Below are 18,661 nucleotides of genomic sequence, written 5' to 3'. Positions count from 1 at the left end.
GATACCCGGACCCCATACCATTGAGATATAACTATTGTAAATCACAGCAACAAATGAGCGTTTCATTGATAACATATGGGACTCATGTTACAGGAACATTACAACTGCTCTCAGGAAAAGGGACTGCTTGCGTGAGTGGACATTTAAACAACCACGCCTTTATTGTTATTATGAAATGATATCCTGCTCTGTGGAGGAGGGGGTCTGATCGGCAGGGTTAAGCGACGGAAAAAAATAGACGGATATTTTTTATAATACCTTCAAAATAAAACATTTAAGGGTATTTTAACCAACTGAAGTTTTATGTTGAAAGTGCTAAGCGGAAGCGTGCCGTTGGTTCATTGGCTAACTGGACAAATTCGTCGATCGACTCCATTTTGAAAAAAGAAACACCGATAGGGGCGTGGAGCGAGTGTTCTGGAAAAAAGCGTCCACGGTTTGATAAAAAACAGGAGAAATCGAGTTTATTAACTTGAATTGTTTTAGTTTGCCAGTAGTCGGTGTGAAAACGAGCTATTTTTCTGTCGATAAAATGGGAAACTGTCACACCGTTGGACCAAACGAAGCCCTTGTAGTTTCAGGTAACGTTTTTTTTTTCTCTCTCTTTACTACGTATTTTCGCTCCATGGGCCCCTGTCTATTACCTGGAACTGACGGGGGTGTAACGGGGAAAACCCGGGAAAACCCAGAGGAATTGCTACAACGTAGTCATAGCCTTTTATTTCAGAAGTATCTCACGTACAAATGCGTTGAAAAAGGCGGAATGTACGTGTAACACGACAACAACCCACTTGTGGTTTGTGTTGAGCAGTCGTCAGGCCCACTCCCACAGGAGCAGGCACAGATTGTCGTGTGAAAACTGTTAATACAAACGGAAAGACAAACCGCCATGTTCACTACGTTACACCGCCGTATATGGGTCCCTCGTCGGGAAGAATTTCCATTTGAAATCCACCTGTTTTCTCCGCTCGCCCTCATTTGAGACGGTGGCTGTCCTCATCTGCCTTGGCTGCTGGGGATGGGGGTTTGATTTGTTGGGCTGCACGTCAGTTCCCATGTTTTTTTCCCGGGTGTCACATTTGATCACGGAGCTGCTCTCACGTGATTATTATGGTACAGACATTAGGGAAATGTTTACAGCAGCGATGCAGTAAATTTAGATTTATTTAATATCCCTGTATCTGATTGCTGGTGGTGGGATATGGTTATTCTAAAAAGCGATTCTACATTAATGATTTGTAAGAGGGATTAACTCATGGTTTCAGTCTGTTTGGCACACACATCTCTACCCAGGAATGTGCTTAATCCCAGGGGCCCCTTATTTAAAGACTCGGGGCCAGCACCTCCTCTTTTGTGTCAAAGTTTCGCAGGCGCAGACTGACACTGGATTTTCATCCTATCAAGATTCTGTTTTAACATCCGAGGATCTACTTGTTGAGTCCGACATTTCTATGTTATCAGGTGACTGAGAATCTAAACTAAACGACATGCTATTGCTTTCTCCATTGATGTATAATATGGAATGACTACAACGAATACCTGACCTTGAAACACTGTTGAAAAAAAGAAGTCTCATGTCAGTTTATAAATGTGGTTTGGCACTTCGTTGCACAAATGATTGCTAGCACAGCCCCTGTAACCGAATCTGTCACGGTAGTTTCAGGTCTATCCACTTTTGATAAAACACAAAGCAGATAACCTCGTTGGGATTTTCCATTGTGAGCAAATGTCAGTCACCACGACCAGTAACATAGACTATGACAAAGCATGATTTAGTAGTGGAATTGTGAAATATGTGAGAAAACACCGCTTCAGCAGTGGGTTATGTCAATGTGACTTTTCAAGAGCCAAACACTGCATTCCTAAAAGTGATGTTGAAGATGGGTTGTATTTTTTTCCACTTGTGAAAACTTTCATTCATTTGCTTGGAGCCCCTCCCCCCACCGTGCACTGAATGCTCTCAGGAATCTCAGTAACGCCAGTGGTAAACCAGAGCAACCGGGACTAAAGTGGTGTGTAGCTCTGAGTATTTCATAGCACGTCTGCCTACAACTTTAGCTGGCAATGGCATCTGGCAGGAGCGATGTGAACTTTGATGGTATTAGCCTGCCCCACCCTCAATCCGTCCTTTAAAATACCCATTCTACTCTGGCTGCATTAGATTATATCATAAGTGAATGTACCCAAAACATATCTTTTAATAGAATGCATCCTGCGCATGGTCAGTCCCTGGTCCAACTGTCAAGAAGGAGTCAAGAAGGCAGAGTTAATTGATTCATTTGAAATAATCTGTGTTAATGTTAAAATTTCACATTTCTATTTTCTGTCTGTTTTTGATAATATTCCTGTTGATGAGAAAAGCTTCAGTGTGTCCTGCTGTAATGTTTGGTTATAGTGTTATGTGTTAGTAAAGCTAGCCCAGCTCCTCCCCCTCCTCCGTCTGTCAGTTAACGTGTGACAGCTGGGAATGTCACACTTAACACTCCAGATCAAGCTATCTGAGCAAGGCCACTGAAGGCGACCGATATATGTGGCCTAACCTAACATGCATCTCATCAGTAGATGTTATGATCTATGAGAAAAAGTGATTGTTGGACTTCTTTCTACTTCCAAGTCGAACAGAACGTTTAAATCCGAGTGGGTCGAGACAGATTCAAAAGAATGCACAAGGGTTACATGGAATAAACAACAATCAAGTTAAAACGTGGATTATTCTGACCGTAACCACATTATGTACATGTATGTTTTAATCCCATTATAACGTCTGTCGGACTGTTCACAACATTTTGTGACATTAACACATGCAGTTACCAAATGCTTGACAATACATGTCCTGGGTGTAAAGAAGACGAGAAAATAAAGCGTAGAAGCTTTTGCGAAATTTGAAAGAAAACACCCAAAATGGTTTTCAATAACATCGTTCATTTAAGTAAATTTAGGTTGGGTTTTCAAAACTAAATGGCAGAACAAAGTTGGATGTAATGGGGTGGGGGACGTTATGACGCAAACCCTTGTAGAACCTGGAAAGTGGGTCAGGGTCTCAGTGTAGATGTTTCTTTTTACTCTAACACTACTTTGAGCTTGAAATATAACCTACTGGTCAATTACTAAACAATGTGTTAATGTATTATTACAATAGTATTCCTTCACATGCCCTGTGAATATGAATGCATTATGTAGGAATGTGTTGTTTTTCAGCTGTAATTTAAGACTGTTGCTAGTGATGTAGCTTATTGCATTTGGCATTTATTTTATTCAAACTATTAAAAACTGAGACTTATCTTGTTGCCATGTGACATCTGTTTCCTTGTATTGTTTTAAAGGTGGCTGCTGTGGCTCAGATAATAAGCAGTATGTCGTTGGAGGCTGGGCATGGGCCTGGTGGCTCATATCTGACATCCAGAGGTAAGACTGTCTGTTCTGGCTTCAAATCATAGAAATTGTTAAAGTGTTCCTTAGAGCTATGAAGTCTTAAATGGCAGAGTGCGCACAATCTCAGTCAGGAAGAGGGTTTCTGCAGCTATAAATCACAGATTTGAAATAACTGTCCTACTTTCCACCATTCAGTTACCATGCAGGTGTTTTAACTTAGGAAATAATTAACAGTGTTCTGCATGATATACACAAATATGTATCTTTCCCACAAATTGCTAAATATTTCAAAATAGTTTGCATATGGTTAACATGTGAACACTCCATAACCATTATCAATGTATTCTTAGTCCATTAGTTTTGGTTCAGCTAGGGAGATCTGGATAATTGACAGTAAAATTGAATTTTAAATCAATAATTCAAATCAAATCAAAGACCCTTAGTGGATGTTCCTTTATGTTTTGGTGACAATTTCTCCGCAAACACTAGGCTAAAATGTAATTTGTGATATTGCATAGTCTTTTATTGCGTTTGTTGAGAGCGTTAATGCTCTTCAGCGGTTGTTGTATTTCCACTTTCTTTCTGAGTTTTTATTAAGCATCGGTCTTAGGGCATGTGTCAAGTAAACATCAGCACAATATATGATATAATTTTATGATTTATAAAGGAGGAAAAAAGGAAAGATATGGGTGACTGGTGATGTTCTTTTTTTCTTATTGTCAACAAATCCATTGAAAAGAACAAGCCAACAACAAATTCATGCCTAAAGAACCCAAAACCTGCTAATTCTTCTGTTATCATAAACATGGCCACTGTAGTTCATATGTGGCTGAGGGGAAGAGTGGTCATCCTCCAACCAGGAGGTTGGTGGTTCAGTCCTCTTCCCCATCTGCATGCCAAAGTGTCCTTGGGCAAGATACTGAATGCCTAAATGTTCCTTCATAGATGTTGAATTCTCAAAATGTAAGTGGCTTTGGATAAAAGCATCTGCCAAATGACATGTAGTGTAATGTAATATGGAGGCATTCATATTTACACTGTCATGGTGCTGTAAATACACAGTTGTACAGGAAATTGTTCCTAACAAATGCACTATTTAATTTTGTGACTGGATATTTGCTAAAACAGAATGGCTTGATATTTCCGTGAGTAGAGGTAATAAATTACTAACTTTAGACCTATTTAAAAAAAGGAAAAGCTTTATGTCTTTTAAATTGCAGGCATAGCTGGCATACCAGGTTTGGGTGCTGCAGGCAAATGTGAAATTGACAAACCATTGTAATGTTGATTATCATGGATCTACATTTGATAAAAATGTGGATGTCCTAATTTTGATTTATATGCATTTACCCTGTGTTTATTGAGAAGGACGGATGTTTCTTCTCTCGCTCTGGCCCTTATACGGTCCATTGAAGAAAAAGAAAGTTATGGTGACCCAAGACAAACAACATCAATATTAAAAGCTAATGTTTAACAGATGTGTAAACACAGCGGCTCCTCACTGTCTTCTGATTTTAAATGCAGCACCAACAGGCCAGCTACAGAGTTACCGCTGGAAAAATAAGTAGATGACACATTACAGCGAGGTCAGGGAAAGTATTTAGAAAAAATACAGTTTACCTCTTAGCATGTTGAACATCTGATTTACAGACACAGCAAAAAGATAATCAAACAGGAAACAAACTAGAAAGAAGTTGCATATTGTTCATTTGCCCAAAAAACACAACCAAATCGAATCACTTTCTCAGAGCCTGTAACCAAAAAAGCAAACGTATTGACTGACTTTAATCAAGTCTAAATTACAAACAACAACAACACAGAACCCACAGCGGCTGCACTGACCCTTTTCGACTAGCTCTGTGTTTGACCTTTAAGCCTCAGTGAAGCATTAAACTACTCTATCTAAAATGTGCTAACTCAGATTTGTGACCCAAGTTGCTGATTGAATTTCAGTGAAGCAGATTGTATTTGAAGTTAAATTTGTTACAGACTCTGGCCTGTCTTTAAACAGCTTGAAGTGAAATATTTTCATGTCTGACTAATTACACATATAAACAAAAATGGCCCAAATGATGTGGCATGGAACTCGAGTGCTCTTAGAGGTAATCTTGGATTATTCAGATTTAATGAGCCAACAATAATATTTGCCAGTAAATTTTGTACACATTTGGAGCCTCCACACAAACAACATAGTTAAGTCAACATTACATTATAATTTTAACTCGCAAGTAAACTTACAAACATTAACTGAGAGGCTATCCCGAAATTTGTTGGGGAGAGGTGAAGTGAAATATCAACACTGTATTTTCAGTGTAAATATTTTTCACACAAGCCATAATTGTCTGAGGGCTTTTTTTAAAATGTAGCTTTTCTCACTGAAACCAACTGGAACATTTATGAAAATCTCTATGAAAATGACCTATCCATGATCATATACCTTGTCTCTGGTGTGCCTGTTTCTTTTTTTTGTTACTGTTTTTATTGTTTGCCTGCCTCTTTGCTAACCTTTGCTAACCTGCTTAGCTCTGTCTGTTGTCAGTCTCACCTTTTCTTAGCACTAGTGTGTCTCCTTCAGGATACAGATTTCCCATTATGCTAGTTTAGTTGCTAGGAAACGTAATGGTAGACCTCAAGAACTAAATCAACTTGACGCCTGTGTGGATTTATAAAACCCCATTAAGAGACAAGCTAACCCAAGAAGCCCCTCTTGCCTATTTTTATTTTGGTGATGTGCAGTTTGATAATTATTTCAGATGCTCTCCTGGATGATGAACAGAGAAGAGATGCTCTCGCTCCTCCTCAGAGCAGTAACCATTCGAAGTAAAAGGCCTGTGTGCATAAGCCAGTAGTAGCTGTGCGGCGTCGTAAAAACAGGAGGAAGGAGCATAGCTTCCCGCTCGTGCTGCAGTAATCATGTTAATGTCCAGGCCTCTGACTCATTGATCCAATTCTTGAGAAGGAAGGGGGAGGTGGAGCTTTTAACCAGAGAGCTTTCTCTCCAACTGTTGCTGCTGTCTGCCTCCCATATCTGTGACGCTGACTCTGAGACAAGTCATGTGTTATTATGAAGGGACAGCTCTGGCTGTTTTATCAGCTGTGAAACAGAACCTTACATAAACAATCGAGCCAGTCCAGTATTGAAGCTGAGGATATGATAGTTTGAGAAGCACATTCCTGGGTAATCTTCATACAAATGTAATCTTGGAGAGTCTCTGGGATCAAGAATCCTGTCAACACTGATTGGAGTTTTAATCTGTGGATCTTGCCCTTTGTCCTAGTTTATTTAAACATCTATTAACAGGAGGCTAAATTAGCTCAGCTGTACCTTTGACAGCTCTGCCTTTCTGAGACAGGTTGCCAGCAGCACGTCCAAACATGAAACAACCTTCAAGGCCAAAAAAACAGCAAAAGCTCGAGGCCAGGTTGTGTCCTTCACCCCCTCTCTCTTTCTTCTTCCTCTTGACCATGGTTACTGACATTCCTAACAGCTGTTGTTCAACTTACTGTTTTGCCTCTGCTATTCCTGCTGCCTGCCTGCCTACGTAGAATGTCTCTGGAGGTTATGACCATCCTCTGTCGCTGTGAGAATATCGAAACCTCGGAGGGTGTTCCCTTGGATGTGACAGGGGTGGCTCAGGTAATGCATTTCAAAAGACCCTGAAAAAAAACAAGTGGCTGGTGCTCAGGACCAAAGGACGACTCAGGAAAATGGTTTTCCACTAACAAGCTCACGCTGTCTGTCTGTGTGTGTGTGTGTTTGTTTTCCTCATCACCATTGCTTTTTCTTCTGCAGTCAAAAGGAGACAATCAACTGTCACAAACTTGGTCTTCACCATATAGCTGAACTCTTAGTCACCCATGGCAACGGGGGCACTAAATGGATGCTATCTATATAAATGGCAGTAAAAAGGCTCAGGAAAACCAATGCAAAATGCAGGTTGCATTTTATAAACAAAAATCTGACAAAAACCTAAACCCTACAAGATTTGTCTTGTGGACAGCATCTCATTTTGCTCTCCGCTGTTAGTGATCTGGAGTCCTTGGGTGAATGGTTTCACTTTGTCCTGTTTTTTTCCTTATGTTCTGGCCCTGCCCTTCATTTGCTTTCCCTCCGAACATGTCAATTTTTATTTTATATTTTTCCACATTCTTCACAGGATAACGCTTGAGATTATGACCCTGCAGCCCAAGTGTGAGGATGTAGAGACAGCGGAGGGTGTAGCTATTACTGTCACTGGGGTGGCTCAGGTAAATCACCGCTCTTTTCTGAGAATGCCAGTTCAGACTCCACTAACCCTACCACCCCTTTCCCTTTTTCTGGCATCTCCCCATGGCATCACAGCAGAGGTGGTTCTTCATACACGGGAGTCAAGTTAAGATGTACACCTGCATTTTTGATCTAGGGACATGTAGACACAGATTTTGAAATGGATGGTTTTCTGCATGATTAATTCTAATATCCCAGCAGAGTAATACCTAATTAAACTTACCTGACTAAGTTGCACTCAGACTGACATAAGCACTGTGTCAGAAAAACACACACAATCTTATTAATCATGTAATTGTCAGTGGTTCAGCGAACTTTGTCCCAATTTGACAGGAACGGGGTTCTTTCTATAGCTGGATTTTTACTTCAGCTTACTACTTGATCGTTCAAGTCTGATCACTGCAAAAATAAACTCTGTTCATTTGACAAATTGTAATGTTGAAGAGAAAATCCACGATAGAATAAAATTCCTCATACAATTTATCTACTACACATCGTACATAGAGTGCTCAAACGTTAAAGTTAGAAGCATAAATTAACCTACTTCCTCTGTCTCTGCTCTCGTAGCTCTGTATCCCGGAGATTGAAAGACAGTAAACATTAATTAGTCAAGGAGAACCTTTCCGTCGTCACTCTATAACAATGTCAGAGAAAGAAAGTAAACACAAACTACTGTAATTAAATCAGTTTTACATGTCATTGAGCAACATCAGTCATGAATACCCTGTCTGGACTTGGGTCTTAAGGAAATGTGCTCATGTACGCTAAGAGATTCTAAACTAGTGTAATGAAAAGAAAAGAAAAATAGCTTTTTATGGTGGATTTTCTCTCTGATAACTTGTACGATAAAATAACACTATTTTTCAGCCTTTCCATTTCAAATGATATCCTGTTATATATTTCCCTTTTTTGTCTGCATGTCAGTTTTTCGTTTCTGCGTTTCAAAACCTGATGTCTCATTATCAGTTCTGTATTTTAGCCACAGTCATGCCGATGTTCCTTTCCTCTGTGTTCTCCTAAATGCATGCTGACAATGAGTCCACTGTTTGGAGCCAAACAGCCCCTCACTCTCACACAGTTCACTTCACAGAGAAGCACATCATGCCTCTGTTTCATTGGTCCAACCTAAGCAACAGCCACTGTGGAGTGTGTCCAATGGCAACAGGGGTTTTGTATCCATCTTAAATTAAAAAGACACCAAAGGTTTAGGATCAGATGGAGGGATCCAGCAGCAGAATGTTAACTGAGGATATTGTTTTTACTTTATGTTGCCATTAATTCATATTATTCCATGTAACTTTGAGAAGGATTAGTTTTTTCTACAAATTTTCAGTAAAATCACATAGATTTAAGGAAAGTCTTCCACCATTAAATATATTTTCTGGCCTTTGTGGTACAGCACAAAATGAGGAAAAGGTGGTCAAGATTTTCTTTTTCAGTCACATTTGTTTCATCAGATTTGTTTCTTTAAGGAACTGTGAGATTGGCGGAGTCAGGAAGTAGGGTGGTGTCACGAGTTGGATGATTGGAGGTCTGGGGTAGAAGGTCAGGAGTGAGGGGCAAGAAAAAACCATAGCACACAAATCCTAATTCCAGCCACAGCACGGCGCCCCCTGCTGTCTGTCTAAGCTGGCCTTTGTGTGGTTGTGTAGCTGAGTTGTAGCCTTTTCTCTTTACCAACGTTGGAATGATGTCCACCCTCCCTGACATTGTGTTGCCCTCATCCCCAGTATGAGTGCATGTTGCAAATTTTAAACCATGTGCAGACCTTTCGCCTAAGGACCCAGCTCATTCTCTCTCTTCTTACAGCTCCAGTGGAGTACATCACCCAAGACCCTCTGTCTTAAACACACTTTTTGATTTCTTGATTGTTTAAGTGACCTCTGATTGACTCCCCTTGTGTTTATCTTTTAAACCTCCTGTCATTGCATTGATTTTCCTCCTTTAATTCCTTCAAATTTAAAAGGTTGCTGACTTAATAACAGGACCGGCAGTAGATTATGTTTTGTCACTGCATTGCCATGAATCCGGCTTTAATGTTGCATTTTCTTCAATGTTATTTTTACTCAGATGTAGTTCTTAACCGGAACAATATGCTTACACACTTATACAGTTTATCCTTGCTTTGACTAAAAACGCTTTGCTAATATCTTAAGAAAGAATAGGTTTGAGGTCAGATTTATGTCTGCATCCACTGACATTGATCACCAATGTAAAGATTTATAAGAACAAAGCACTACCCAAAAATATCCTAAAATGTGTTTTTAATTTATCTGGCCATGTAGACTAAGCTCCATGTATCGGCCACTCCTGTTTCTTGAGGGATACTGTACACAAGATAACAGTTACAGTGATCACTGCTGCAGCCTTTCATCTCCAATACCAGCCATGCAACAGCTGCTTTAATAATGTGTTTGGAGTCATGTTTTCTGGATAATAATTAAAGCAGTTTATCACAGTCTATGATTATGTTTGGCATATCAATAGCAGTGATGCACGAACATAAGTGTAAGGTATTTGCTCTTCAAAACAAACAAGGATTTATGCATTTTGTCACTAGGGCATTGTAGACTAATATTGCATTTTTATGTTCCATTATGTTATATATACTTTCAGTTGTTTTCTGTATCTTACTGATGGTGTGTGATAAGTGATAATTTTGTCATGTTATGTGTGCCACACCTATGCATGCCTGTATTTGTGCTTGTTTTGTGTTGTGCCTGTGTTTGTGTGTATACAGCTGACGATCTTTGTCCATGTTGGCACTAGGTGAAGGTGATGACAGAGAACGAACTGCTGGGTTACGCCTGCGAACAGTTCCTGGGGAAGTCAGTCGTGGAGATTAAAAGTGTCATCCTGCAGACCCTTGAGGGTCACCTGCGCGCCATCCTGGGTGGGTAACCTCCATTAGCTGCATGGCCTCGTCTTGTTTGTGTGGTTGTCTACTACTTGTCTACTAAACGTAAGGGAAGGATGCGTATTGGTCAGGCAAGAATTCATTTAATTTTGGTGCGGATCTTGGACATTTTTTCACTTAAAAGTATATATAGTTTTTTTAATCAATTAACTTTAGTAATCAGAATGAAAACCCAAATCAAATAAAGTTAGCCTTTAAAACGGCATCAGGTTTTTTTGAGAAAGGATCCAGGAGAAGGGAAACGGAATGGCACTGAAAATATATATATATTTTTTTTTAATGACCAAGCGTGCTGCTGCTGTTTAAGATAAACTTATCCAAACAAAATGTTCAACATCATCCACAGAGCAGCTTGGTAGTTAAGTTATTTGTAGAGAATAACAAAGTGATGATTTCCATTAATCCTGTTCAAACCTGGTGTTAACGTCCTGAGTGATTCGATCACAAGTGGACAGAGGTAACTACAGGTCTGATCACACCCAAATTGGTCAAATCTTTCATCGTAGCTGTGTGCATTCATTCATTCAGTCCCTACTGACACCACATGCTCGACACACACTGACATCAGAGCCGGTAAAAGTAAAGGAAAAAAGAACACTAAGCAGATAACTATGACCAAATTATTTAAAGAACATTTGTACACGAACGATTCTGTCCTAAGCTTTTTGATGTGATCAGGTCCTATATGACAATGTCAAGGATATGTTTGTCATTTTTCTCTCTTGACATACAAAGGATCTTCTCCAGTGTCCTCCCTTTTACGTAGATGACAGTGATGAGAGAAGGAACAGTTGGGACTGGAAGGCACTAACAAATGTTTCCACCTTTTAGGTACCCTAACTGTTGAGCAGATTTACCAAGACAGAGACAGATTTGCCATCCTGGTGCGAGAGGTGGCATCACCTGATGTCGGTCGTATGGGCATCGAGATCCTCAGTTTCACCATCAAGGTATGAGAATTGCAAAGATTAAGTTTGCTTCATTATATATTTATCACTGAAATACCTGTTTCCAGTTGCCATGTAAATTATAAGAGTTTAAACTATACCATATCTCCACATGTAATCCTCTCCCTGACAGGATGTATATGATAAAGTGGAGTACCTGAGCTCCCTGGGTAAATCTCAGACAGCTGCAGTACAGAGGGATGCAGACATCGGAGTGGCAGAGGCTGAGAGAGACGCTGGCATCAGGGTAAGACAAGCTTTTAGAAGAAAGTCAAACTACAAACAGGAATAATTAAAGAACGTAATTTCTCTCGCTTGCTTAGAGTTAATAGCTATCACATTAGCAAACCAACAAATTGATCTGAATCCGTCGCCCTGTCATCACTGTGTGCACACTGTCTTTTACAGGAAGCTGAGTGCAAGAAGGAGATGATGGATGTTAAGTTCTTAGCTGACACAAAAATGGCCGACTCCAAAAGAGAGCTGGAAATGCAGAAAGCTTCTTTTAACCAGGAAGTGAACACAAAGGTAATAGATAGGTCTGAATATCTTGTAACTTCCATCATCATGACAGTAGCGTATTAATAAAACCTCCTGCCTCTTCTAGAAAGCAGAGGCTCAGCTGGCATATGAGCTGCAGGCAGCCAAAGAGCAGCAGAAGATACGTTTGGAGGAGATAGAGATCGAGGTGGTGCAGAGGAAGAAGCTGATCACGATTGAGGAGAAGGAGATCGACAGGACTGAGAAGGAACTCATCGCCACTGTAAAGAGACCTGCTGAGGCTGAAGCCTACAGGATGCAGACGATTGCAGAGGGACATAAGTGAGTGGAGATCCACACAGTTAGCTCTTCTCAGTACACTCCACAGAAAATCACCTTCTATCCATTTACTCGCAATGTTACAATTTTGGGGGGAAACCCCTCACCTCATAGTATAAAGTCTGTTGAAATCCGGGGGGCGGTAGACACTGACGATGGAGATGTCAAGAGAGTTGTGGTGACAATTCTCAGTTTTTCCTAGAGGTCATGTCTGTAAACGGCTTTAGCTAAGTTATCTAGGTTGTCTAGCAATGAGGTACAACTCCGGTAACAGAACACGCACCTTTCGACAGAAATGTGGAATAAGATAGATGCTTCTCGCCTCCAGTGTCCTGACTGCCAAGACCACGGACGTGGCGGCTGGTTCAGAGTCATCTGGGACTAAATTGTCAGACATGCAGCAAGTCTCTTCAATGCTAGACAGGACCTTAAAGGCATTAAAGTTGGATAATGCTTTTAGTTTAAATAGAAACCTATGTGAAGTTTTTATGGTCAATAATGTATACCAGACTAATGATTTCAAATTAGCACACACCACATTTAACAGAATTCAACTGTCTGCTAACATAAGTAAAGACCAGTCATTCCTTATGATTCTTCTCTACCCTCCCTCCAGGATAAAGAAGGTGCTCACGGCGCAGGCTGAGGCTGAGAAGATCCGCTGCATTGGTGAGGCCGAGGCCGCCTCCATTGAAGCGATTGGAAAAGCAGAGGCTGAGAAGATGAGGTTGAAAGCTGAGGCTTATCTGCAGTATGGAGATGCTGCTAAAACTGCTCTGGTCCTGGAGGCTCTGCCCAAGGTCTGTGTTGTACATGTACATGTAGTCACCGCTGGCCTGAGAGCAAATGACCAATATGTGGGAAGTTTGGTTTATTGCACAGTGTCCTCCCCACCAGAGGATTGGCACCAAAGTAATCTATGAACAGCTTATTCTAAATTAAACAGAAAGTGTGATAAATAACAGTTGGTGTAATTTGAACAAGAAATATTGTTGACTATTCTGTCAATTTTATTCCCCAACATCAAAAAACTACTAAAACACCCACTCAAGTTAGTTATGGATCAACGGCATTAATGCAGCCGTCTGTCCTGTCACCTCCCAGTGCATTTCCTAATGTTTCCTTAACATGCTTGGCTGTGTATGTTTATCATTGTAAATTATTGTCCCCTGTTATATATGCCTTATGTGCAAATTGTCTCACATTTATGTTCAGCCCTAACATTGTGTTTGTGTACACTACTGCACCAGTTAAAATCCATCAGAGATGTCTTCAGAACCAATATATGAGTCGCACTCAGTTATGGTCAATCCTCAGATGTACGGATGATGTGCGTTTTTTTGTCAGTGAATTAACAAACATAATTACTGTCGTTTTTTCTTTCAGATTGCCAGTAAAGTGGCTGCACCTCTTTCTAGGACCAAAGAGATTGTCATCCTGAGTGGAGACGGCAGCCGTGTGACCGGAGAGGTGAACCGTTTATTAGCTGAACTCCCTGTCTCTGTCAACGCCCTCACTGGAGTGGATCTCTCTAAGGTGAGACTGAAATTGTTCTGCGCAGTTAATTAATGTATGATCAGAACCCTCTTCTAAGGTTTACTTTAAAATGTTTGTTATTAATCCTAACCAAATTTTGGTTAATTAATCATTATAACATTTAATTTTGAGTTGCAGCTCCATCTTAATTTAGAAAACACACGGGTGATTTTGCTGAAATGTGTTAATGCCCCGCCCTGGTTAGCTATTACCATGAGAGGGCGCTGGCTCCTCAAAAATCCTTACTTACTAGCCATACTTTACTAGAGATATGTCATGAAAGATGAGTTTAAGAAACATCATACTTTTTTTACAGAAATCACCTGCATTTTCTTCAGAAAAATATAAAAATTTCAGATTTCATTCTGAAATTGAGGAAGTACTGTGACTGATAATATACGGGGTTTCTGTTGGGTCAAAAAAAGTCTGTAGTCAGATTTGTTTCATGTGAAAAATATTATGTACTAGGTCTGCTGTTAGTTTTCAATTATGTTAACGTAATTTTAATGCAACCTCCATTAAAATGTAAATGATGTCTTTAGGAGAATTGTTTTAGTGGCATGTATAGTTTGTAATGTCACCATGTGGTGTAGTTCTTTCTCAGTGATCCAGACGCTGTTATAAAACTACAATCAAAGACCAACATGGAACTGATAACTGACCCCTGTCTGATTTTATCACAGTACACTGAACAAAGGCTTTAAATTTCATTCATTATGGTCTTAAACAGTTTTTAAAAAGACTTAAGTTGAAAGCTGCTGGAACCCTGATTATAATATATAGCTGTGGTTTATGAATGTGTGACAGCACAGACTAGACTCGACCGCCATCTTCATCACTCTCTGTTAAAACTAACCAATCCCTCTCTCCTCAGATCCCTTTGCTGCAGCAGATGATCGGCCAACAGTGCTAATCAGCCATCTGATGAATCAGGCCAGAGACTAATTCCTCTGAAACCTTCAACATATATCTGCCTCAAGCATGATAACAGTTTTTCAAGTCTTTGACCCCCTTATGCAACTGCCTTTGACCAGAACGTCTTGACACCAACCAAGACAGTTTATGCGTTTTCGATTTTCTGAAGGAAATTACGCTGGGGCCTTACTTCTAAAGGACCAGACCGGTCGGTTCTCCTGTTGTTTTTAAGTTCCTGTTTTTTAACACTATTATTTTTGTCACACTGCACTAGTTAGCCAGGATTATATTCTGCAGTTCTGTTCAGTCCTACCAGTGATCCAAAGCAGAGTTGGTTCTTTTGTAATCTGGTAGCGTTCAATGTAATTTACAGTAGGTGCTTTAAAGAGTCTAAACTAAATTCCAGAGAGGCCAAACACCAGCTGTAACACCTGTCAACATGTTGACATTCACACCCAATGAGTACGCAGTAGTTTTAACTGTATTGTTAGATGATTAAGTACATCAACAACTGCCAAAGTGCTCAGAACCACCTCTGAAGTAGTTCTTGCAACAATACTCCAGGACCACAGTTTGCCAATATGGATGTTTGACTCCTCTCCTGATTTCTCTCTCTAGATCGTTTTTTTTCACCTTCCCCGTCAGTTATGACAATTTGGTTGTGTGCTCCAGAGCCTTCATCATACTGTGATTCCTCTGATGCTCAGTTGGTGAAGTTGTTTGCAGTTGACTGAGCACTGTGTGGAATCTGAACCTTATACTCTTAAAACAGTTTCTTATAGTTATATAGTTTACCTCTAACTCAGAGTGTTGGATAACCAAACCGCTGTTACATACAAATTTATAGTAGATCAGACTATCAGATTTATTTGTAAGATAAACCTGACCCCGTGGTATATCGTCATGTTTCCCGTCTGCTCGTTCTGATGTGCAGTGCCTGTTCATCACTCAAGTGCCCAAACCTTTTGGACAGTGGTTTGGCTTTAGTTGGATTTTTGTCCAAGTGTCACTGTGTCATACAGATAGGAGATGTTTAAGTGTCGCTCACAGTTCTCATAACATCTGCTTATACTAACAAGTGTTTACTTTTCACCTGTGTCGCGTTTGGACACAAAGGCAGATTTAGACGCTAACACAAAGCCATACTTAAAAGAAAAGATTAGCCTTAATGGAGACCCTGGATGCCTGCCAGGCTTACTGAACATTTCCCTTTTACCTCAAGTAGCACACGGTGGATGCAGGGTCTTTGCTTTAACTAATTTGTTACTCCTCTCTCACTTTCCTCCACCCGAAATGAACTGTCAGTCCTACTCACCTGTGGTTGTGCGTTTCTCAGATGTCATTTGAAATTTTACAAATTGTGTGCATACTTTGTAGCTTAAAAATGCCCACACTAAAATTTTCTATGGCAGAAAAGTGATAGTGACCTCTGACCCCTGCGACCACATCCCATGTGGGACCTGAAAGCAGCTGGAGTCAGTGAGAAGATGAAAGAGTAAAAGCATGTGATCAGTTGGTAAACACTGTACATAGTGTTTGTTTGAGTGGTCTGGCATAGATGGACGAATTGGTTAGAGCAACACTGACTTCATTGTGTAAATTCAGGTGAAGACTGAACTTTTTATTTGGTGATGAGGTCATTGAATCAGCCTCGATATTAAAACCAGGTTTTAATGTTTTGATTTAATTTAAATTTTCTTAAAATCAGATTAAAGTAGGATGACAGCAAATTTTAGTGTCAAGTTTCAGATCTTAACCCATTTAAACCCATTTTAACTGAATGAGCATTTTGTTGCCTGTTACATACATAAACTTCTTGTTTTGCCGCTCTATCTAACCTGTGAACACAGTTGGGTACTGCTAACCCCATTTTTAATTTTGCACTTTGTGTCTGTTAAATCACATTGTGAATGTCCATTAACCACTTGTTAGAGTCTGTGACCTGTAAATATTTTGTTTCAGTGACCATTATAAAGTTATTACCATAATCACATCATTCTTTTATTTCCCTGAAATAAACACACAACTTGTGGGTTATTTGGTCTGCGCAAATGTCATCTCCTTGTTGAAGTTAAAACTAATTTTCTATCTTGGTTTCTGCTGCATCTATTTTCTATGCTCTAAATGTTAGTGAAAACATTGCCTGGCTTCTTTAAAACTAATGATATTAATCACCAAGTTTCTTCAGCAAAACAAGAAACAGCCAGTATTTTTCAAAGATGTGATTATTAGACAAGCTAATCTCAGTCATTATTCACTGAAACGTGACACTGCCCTGGTTCCTTTCCACTCTGTAATGGTTCACCGCAGCCTGGCAGTCTCCAGTGTGTCACTTCACTGGTGCGGCTGTGGTTGAGAGAGACTCACACCAACACCACTTTACAGTCGGCTGCACTGTAGATGATTGACAGATCTCCTCGATCCGACACCAACAAGAAACCTTCACACACCCGGTTGAACAACAGCACCGCTTTCTAGTAGCTCACTTTTATTTAACCATAAAAACACAGTGGCTCGTCCGGAATAAAAAACCTCAATGTTCTATCTTGCAATGTTACTTGAGAGAAGCAGATACACAGTGTAAACACAGTGCCTTTGTTGATTAGTATCACTGATACTTTAATGTGCAGTTTGTTAACTATCAATCAGACATGGGGGATGTTCTATCAGGAATTTACTGCAGGACATTGATCTACTTGTAGAATATGTGAAATTTATACATATATAGTTTTAAACTGTGAGTTTTCCTCTTCTATTTTTCTTTTCTTTAACATTCAGTACAAGGGAACATTAACACAGTACATATGCATATATACATATATATAGTTATCAGATAAATATAAATGTAGCATAAAGTAGCTTTTGACAGCTGTCCCTGTACAACCTGTACATGTTGAACAATGACTTCTCGTTCATGATGCCTTTCTATTGTGTTCCATTAAATCCACTCTTTTTCATCTGCATTGTCGATTCAGGATCACGGCAACTTCCTGTTTCTCCAAGTTGCATTTGAGAAGCGAATGTGTGTAAAGACCAAAAGTTCCAGATCTCTACCGCAGCTCTTGTCTGCATCTGTCCTCCTGCTTTTTATTTTAGAAATAATATGTAGTCTCCATTAAACCTATACTATGTATTTTTCTTGTAAAATTTACCCAGCATGGCTTGTGTTCATGTTTTTCTGTGTTGTGTGTAGCCTCGCAATAAAAAGCTATACCACCTGCTGACTGCCTCACTGTCGTTGTTATACTACTCCATAAGGAAGGCTTGATTTGTCTTCTCAAACCTTGTCAACCATCTCATCCGCCTCCACATGAGGAGCTACATCACAATATATATTAGACTTGTCAAACACTAATTATAACAAATGGTTCTCATGCAAAACGAGTTTAAGAAGACAACATCAAACACAGTGTAGCTGCCTATATATTTGGAGGATTAATCAAATGAGGATAAGCACCATTTTGTGTGTGTGTGTTGGCAACATGACAGGGCTGCAGATGAAGGCGTGTCCTCTGGTCGTTGACCTCCACTCGGCTGGAGAGAGTCACTATGAGAGGTCAGAGGTCTGCATGCTGGGGAAGCAACTCTGGTGAAGCAGTGAAAATAATCTTCATAATATTCCTTTGTTTAAAACACAGAAACTTCTTTAACTTCTATAATAGTTTATATGTGAATAAATAATTATCTAAATTTACGCTGCATCCTCATCCTGTCACCATTGTGTTATTGGATATTCAGAAGATAGCTTAGATCTTCCTCTCAGCGGTAGAAGCAGAACTGTACCTAAATGCAATCATCATTTATTACTTGTATCATGAGCTGTACAACCTGTACGTCTGTTGGGTTACTGTGGACGAGCAGGATCTCAAAGTGTTAGAAAGAAAACCC

At 39.9% G+C, this 18,661-nt stretch overlaps 1 protein-coding gene across 2 annotated transcripts; it reads left to right on the top strand.

Annotated features, from left to right (window-relative positions):
* Positions 1-392: 392 nt before the first annotated feature.
* On the top strand, positions 393-17,994 carry LOC133019986 (flotillin-2a). Of its 2 annotated transcripts, none has more exons than XM_061086584.1 (11): positions 393-581; positions 3,324-3,405; positions 7,530-7,620; positions 10,409-10,532; positions 11,388-11,506; positions 11,637-11,750; positions 11,912-12,031; positions 12,111-12,325; positions 12,939-13,122; positions 13,709-13,858; positions 14,733-17,994. In XM_061086584.1, exons 1-11 carry the CDS (start codon positions 533-535, stop codon positions 14,769-14,771), a joined length of 1,287 nt encoding a protein of 428 aa, XP_060942567.1. In that variant the 5' UTR covers positions 393-532; the 3' UTR covers positions 14,772-17,994. The 2 variants fall into 2 exon arrangements, with proteins under 2 accessions (XP_060942567.1, XP_060942568.1); XM_061086585.1 differs by lacking the exon at positions 7,530-7,620 and adding an exon at positions 6,919-7,009.
* Positions 17,995-18,661: the final 667 nt, after the last annotated feature.

Source organism: Limanda limanda, chromosome 14, assembly GCF_963576545.1.
Source record: "Limanda limanda chromosome 14, fLimLim1.1, whole genome shotgun sequence".
NCBI classification, from domain to species: domain Eukaryota; kingdom Metazoa; phylum Chordata; class Actinopteri; order Pleuronectiformes; family Pleuronectidae; genus Limanda; species Limanda limanda.
The sequence above is the reverse complement of the archived record's forward strand: the minus strand, read 5'-3'. Positions and strand labels throughout refer to the sequence as shown.

Bases quoted from the DNA above. Each gene is read 5' to 3' on its own strand.
- LOC133019986 (XM_061086584.1), top strand. From the start codon at position 533: ATGGGAAACTGTCACACCGTTGGACCAAACGAAGCCCTTGTAGTTTCA. The intron at 3,406-7,529 runs GTAAGACTGTCT...CATTCTTCACAG, and splicing joins CTCATATCTGACATCCAGAG to GATAACGCTTGAGATTATGA. The intron at 7,621-10,408 runs GTAAATCACCGC...TGTTGGCACTAG, and splicing joins CTGTCACTGGGGTGGCTCAG to GTGAAGGTGATGACAGAGAA.